The sequence below is a fragment of the Sinocyclocheilus rhinocerous genome, unplaced genomic scaffold, assembly GCF_001515625.1.
Source record: "Sinocyclocheilus rhinocerous isolate Xijiao unplaced genomic scaffold, SAMN03320098_v1.1 scaffold3818, whole genome shotgun sequence".
Classification (NCBI taxonomy): domain Eukaryota; kingdom Metazoa; phylum Chordata; class Actinopteri; order Cypriniformes; family Cyprinidae; genus Sinocyclocheilus; species Sinocyclocheilus rhinocerous.
This window is the reverse complement of record NW_015629524.1, coordinates 90491-97043: the sequence shown is the minus strand read 5'-3', so window position 1 is coordinate 97043 and position 6553 is coordinate 90491. Positions and strand designations below refer to the sequence as shown.

Sequence of the window (6553 nt, the reverse complement as noted above, 5' to 3'; positions counted from 1 at the left end):
CAGTATGCTAATGGCCAGAGTACGAGCTAAGCTGACAGGTGAAGGTGGGGATGGATGAGTGTGATGTGACAGATGTCTGGAGGTGGGGGCGACAATGACGTCGCTCCAGTTACCAGACTCCACTGACCTGACTGTGAACCTGGGGGCAGGAGACCAAATGATTGCCTCTCCGATTAGAGCAACATACCTGTGGGCTATTTTCATAACCTGACCATACCACACAGCAGTTACCCAGAATGCAACATGCCTGCTCTGACCTGCCGTGCCAAAAGAGACTTAGCAGACTTGTATGTGACAGCTATACTTACGTGTTCATTAATAAGATCACTTTATGCAGATACCAGGGTTATTATAGTTAATTAAAACTATGTGTGTGTGTGTGTGTGTGTGTGTGTGTTACTTGAAATAAGATAAACATTACACACACAATAAAATTACTAAACCTTTAGTTTAAATGTTTTATATATATATATATATATAACGTTTAACTTAATTAAAAAGAAAATGGGAAAAATATGAAATTTGACTATGAATCATGTGACTTTAAGATAAATCTTCCAAGAGTTTACAAGGTATTTTATCTAGATAAAATTACTTGCATAGCTAAAAGCCATTAATGAGACTTTTTTAGCGGTGTATATGTATTGCTAGCAGCCCTGTTCTTTTGTATAATTGGGATTTATTGCAGTATACTATTACATATTTTATACCATAAATGATTTATGTATTATATGTGATTTTACACACAAAGAATTGTGTTCAAAGAAACTCATAGATGCTAAAGCAGGGATGAATATTTACTGTTACATTACTGTGATTTTCCTAAAATGTTACTGTAATAAAGAATGTATAAAGTCATTATAACTGATTTATAATCGTCATGCAAACATATTGCAGTAAAACTTTACAATAAAGTCATATTAGTTAATGCAATAACTAATATTAACTAACAATATGTGATACATTTGTATGTCTCAGGGCCATTAAATAATATTAACAGATGAGATTTTGATTTTAATAATGCATTAAATGTTGAAATTAACAATGCAGTCAATGCCGTATATTTTACAGATTGAATCATACTATTCACTTTATATATAAACTAATATTAACTAACAATATGTGATACATGTGTATGTCTCAGGGCCATTAAATAATATTAACAGATGAGATTTTGATTTTAATAATGCATTAAATGTTGAAATTAACAATGCAGTCAATGCCGTATATTTTACAGATTTAATCATATTAAATTAAAATTATACTTATACTATACAGGTATATTTTATATATTAAATCATATTATGTGATATTTCATATCAATTTTGACATAGACTCTAAAGCAGATATGGATATTTGCTGTTAGAGACTTTTCTTAAAATGAAAAGCTATATATAGAATTTATAAAGTCGTTATAACTGATTAATAAATATCATGTGAACCTGTTGCGTTACACTTTACAATAAGTTTCCCGAGAGTTAACGTTAGTTAATGCATTAACTAACAATAAGCAAAACGTTTGTTAAACTGCTTATTAATCTTTGTTAAGTTTTTTTTTTTGTTCGTTTTTCATTAAATAACGCAACTTTTGATTTTAATAATGGATTAGTAAATGTGGAAATTACCATTAACCAAGATTAATAAATGCTTTAGAATATTTTTTTATAGTTAGCTCTTGTTAACTAATGTAGTAAACTAATGATAACGAATGGAACCATATTGTAAAGTGTTACCCATATCGCCTACTGCAAACTGTCACATGACCCGAAAACTTCAAGCTGAACAGTGTCTCTCTCTTTACTGATAATCAGTGACACTTCAATCATCAACATTTCCACTGCAACTTCCTGTCAACCGTAATCCCCTGCCTCAGGTTTGAAGCTACCTTTAACCCTGACCCCTTTACCTCGTACACACACACACACACGCGTAGAAACACACATGTGCATATGTTCACACATGCACAAACACACACACACAGCCCAAGGTGATTGCCTTTGCTCTCATCAGTCTGTGCTACAAACTAGCAAAAATGCACTTGATGGAACAAACCTGTTTGAGCGGGTCATTGAGGAGCGAGGTGCACTACAGGACAACATGAAGGAAGTGTGGAGAGAAAGATAAGCCTATAATAGTCATACATGTTTGTTTAAGAACAAATTAAGTAAACAAAAGAATGTGATGATGTGTGATTTTTTTTTTTTTAAATACACATATAGGACAAATCATCACTCTGCTTTATATTGGTCCTTGTGTTTATTAAGTTGAAATAAACATTGTGTAATAGATAATGATGACTGATGACCTTTTTTAAGGCACAACCAAAGTAAATTACACTTGTATTGACGTTTTTATTGTCTTAAAATTGACCCTGGACTATAAAATGGCTAAGTACGTTTTTCATAGACGTTTTGCCTCTGTAACAAGACCCTTTCCACTGTCTTTTGAGTGTCTCATTTCTCTCCCTGGTTCCATATGTAAGTCGGTATATCATGAACATGCATTTGGCCACTAGCAAGGGTCTTGATTCATAAAACATGAATGCTGATGACTGAATTCCTGCAACACAATTGCAAGGTGTCAGTATATGTAGATGTTCAAAATACAGTGCTATTAAGAAATATACACACGTCCTGCAATATCCAACATGCATACTTGATAAACGAACACTCACTTGAGCACATTTGAGCTCCCATTTACCATTTGAAATGTTGATTATGTAGACTTGCATAGGGCAAAAAATGACGAGAGAATATAAAAAATGTCTTCATTTGTGTTGTGAAGATGAATGAAGACTTATGGGTCTGCAGCGTCATGATGGTGGGTAAACGATGACAGAATTTTCATTTTTGGATGAGCTATCCCTTTAAACTTTTATAATTCTGTAAAAACTTAAATACCTGTATCAGATTGCAAGAGGAACAGGTTTCTCTTTTATGTATATCATGAATGAAATTTAATAGCAAACTGACTCTGAGATTTCAGAAGACATGACAGCATTTCTGATAATTAATAGCGTGCATGGCAATGGTTTTTGTGTTGCATTCTGGGAATTTCTATGGAGTGAAAATCTGTGCACTGAAACAATATTGTCTATGGCCGAATCCATTATTATTTCTTACTATTGAATGAGGGAGCTGTTTGAGACACACCTTCACTGTAAAAAAAATAAAATATATATATATATAACTGGACAATCCTGCTTTAAAAAGAGCATCATTTTCTCATGCAAAATCCAGAACTCTGTACATGTTTACACTGGTATTCATACTAACCCGTTCAATTAACGTTTAATGGCAGCAGCTTCACGGATGTTTAAAAAAAGGGGAAAAAATACCTCAAAGGGCACTTTAGCTTCTCAGATATATGTGTTTTGGCACAGAATCCCAAGCTACAGTACACAGGTGCACCATAAACTACAGGCGCAATTAAACAGCTAATATTTACAGGGAAAGAGAGGAACGTACCCAGAAAAAAATTAACACTTTCTGTTTGTACGTGCTGTACTGGTGCGAGAAATCATAAGTTTTATATGTTGGCGTATCTGGCAGCATGTTAATGCCTTTATTAAGTAATTTTTATAAAATACATTTCAGAGAGGCAGCTGTATGACATAAACTTTTAAAGCAATGTTACAATGTTGATCACTGCATCGCCATATATAGTGGAAAGTAATTTGACACTTAGGCAGGCATGTCATTGCATTAGATAACAAAATCTCCAAACAAATTGGATTTTTAGTAGATGTATGAAGTCAGAGAAACCCTCCTACAAAAGTCTAGGAATAGCTCACCCAAAAATGAAAATTCTGTCATCATTTAAACTCAACCTCGAGTTCTTCCAAACCTGTATGTTTACGTGACAATGATGTACTAAATACTGAAAACGTTTTTCCTTTGTGTTTTTGAAAAGTTTCGCAGACAGACGACAGCATTGTCAAAATGATCCTCGTTCATGCGAATCTATGAAAACGGCTAAAAACACTGAATTATTCATGCCAGGCCTGTTATGTTATCGAACAATTATCGTTTTCAAAAACTTTGAACCGTTTCAAAAACGTTTGCATTTTAAGGCCCCCAAAACGCTGTTGTCGTGTGAATCATCAGCCAAAACACATAATTTTTTTTATGTTTTTAGTTGAAAAAGGTGCCGCCTGAGATTCTTTGGTTACCCACATTCTTCAAGATTTTATGTTCAAAAGAAGACATTTTGAAGAATGTGGGTAACCAAACAGTTGCTCGACACCATCGTCTTTTATAGTATGGAAAAAAAAAACTATAGAAGTCAATGGGGACCAGAAACTGGCTTCAACATTCTTTAAAATAGGATATTTTGTGTTCAGCAGAAAAGAGAAAGTCATACAGGTTTGGAACGTCAATGATGACAGAGTTTTCATTTTTGGGTGAACTATCCCTTTAATAATGTTCTTACAACGTTAGCACAAAACATTATCCATACATTGTTCATGGTACTTTTTTTTTTTTTTTCTGAAACGTTTCAGTTGGACGTTCGTCTAACGTTTTTTTAAATGTTACTACTTTGTTCAGAACGTTCAGAGGACATTCAAAAGTAACATTCCCAAAATGTTTGCACAATGATAAAATGGAATGTTCTCCTAACATTCAAATAACCAAGAACAGACATATGTCCCGCCCTGTCTTCCTGTTTCAGTTAAAATTACGTCAACACATAAGAGTAACGCTGCGTGTTTCTAAGCATTTCAGGGGAACTTTCAAACATTTTAAAATCTGGACATTCAGAACGTTCAGAGAACATAGCTTAACTTAATGGGAACGTTAGCAAAACGTTCCTAGAACATGTTTTTGTTGGCCGGGAACGTGATCCACAGTTTGACAACCAGAATGCGTCCAAATACAGTGTCCAGCTGTTTAATAAAAACCTAAAGAAGCTCATTTTTGTGAAATGATTCACCTGAGAAGTGTGCTTATTCTCTCTGTTTTGGTTATGCAAGCCACTTGGTTTGATGTTTTGTTGTTTTGCAATGACATTCACACATATTTGTGTGTCTAAAGTACCGCTATACTTGTTGGGGTCACTGTCAACTCAAAATCAGACTTGGGGAGCCGTTCAACTGCTCAAGTCCATGGAGCATCAAAGTCTTTCAGTAGCTGTCTTTGGTTGTGCGTCAGCACGGCTGGGTTTAGCCAGTCGTCATTGCTTCTGACGGAGACAGAGGGGCCTGTTCTTGCGCCGGGGTTTCTGGACAGATGGACTCGGACGTAGTGGATGTACTGAGATCTTGAGGTTGAGATTGGAAGACCTCCTCTTCCGCTCCGGCTCGTAGCCTCTCCTCATCCACTAGTTTGGCCGTCAGCTTTTCCTGGGCCTCGATCTCCTCTGTGCTTGGGATGGAGTTCTTCTTAGGTCGGCCTTTGGGCTTGGTAGGAGCCTCGTGTCCTCCTTTTAGCACCTAGAGAAACATGGACACACATGAGCGGTGAAAAATGTGGGCCTAGTCAAAGGTGAGGATGGTTATTACAGTGATTAAGGGAAGATATATAGCCATATGGGCTGGCCGTTTGCGCCTGTTTATCTCAGAGGTGAACGTTCTGTTGATCTTTTGTTCCTGCTTGAGAGGTTGATCGCGCTGACGTAGACCTGTACTGTCCTTTAAATCATCACTCGCGCAACCAGCAGCCGGGGGGTCTTCGCTGTTACACGCACTGATTGTATTGAGTGTTGTGGAGGGCAGCTCTAAACTGTCTAATGGATTTTTAATGATATGTCTCAGAGTTTCCATTTCCACACGCAAAGCATTTTCAACACAGATGTTGTATTGATACAAGATGACAGTATTCTAACGAACTAGGCTTGTAAGGGAGACGATCCTTGCGGCGTTAGCCTTGAGCGAGCTCTTCTGACTCACCATTTTCTTCCATTTCATGCGTCTGTTCTGGTACCATGTCTTCACCTGGAGCTGTGTGAGTCCCAGAGACTGAGCCAGGTCCAATCTGCACACACATGCAATAAAAGCACGAGTTCAGAAAAAGTGCAGAAATCAAATGAAAGGTTATAAACCTAGTGAGTTGCCTACGGATGGAGTATTTTAAGGCATCATTTTAGGTGTGATCCTGACAAAAAGTGTTTCCAAAAGTAAGATTATTATGCTGCATTATATGATACATATTTTGGCCAAATTCAAACAAACAAATAAATACAATTTTACCCAAGTTGTGGGGAAATATATGAACCTTTAATTTTAGACTGTTGTATTATTCTTATTGCATCACCTCTATTAAATTCAATTGTGAGTCTTTCAAGGAGTGCTATTTCTATAACATGCATAGTTTCTCCCTAAATATCAAGTGCATGAAGTCAAAAACCAACCAGTGCTCAGCCAAAAAAATTGCTCCAAATGATTGGAATATGGAAGGGGTGGAGTAGTAAATTGCTTGGTTTGTTATGTATTTTAATGTTATTGAAGCTAAAGTTATTTTGATTAAAAATAAAATAAAATAAATTTAAAAATGCTTAATATGAATGTATGTAAATATGTAAATAAATAAAATATTTTAAATAAATTATATGTGTA

General features: G+C 35.7%; 1 protein-coding gene across 1 annotated transcript in view; it reads right to left on the bottom strand.

Annotated features, from left to right (window-relative positions):
• Positions 1–4736: 4736 nt before the first annotated feature.
• The window catches only part of LOC107739152 (homeobox protein BarH-like 2), a 7815-nt gene continuing 5998 nt past the window's right edge, over positions 4737–6553 (bottom strand). The window contains exons 2-3 of the mRNA XM_016551163.1: positions 5888–5972; positions 4737–5431 (exon numbers count right to left, since the gene is read on the bottom strand). Of these exons, the coding sequence (XP_016406649.1) occupies positions 5162–5431; positions 5888–5972 (355 nt within the window). The 3' untranslated portion in view covers positions 4737–5161. The remainder of the gene's footprint in view (positions 5432–5887; positions 5973–6553) is intronic.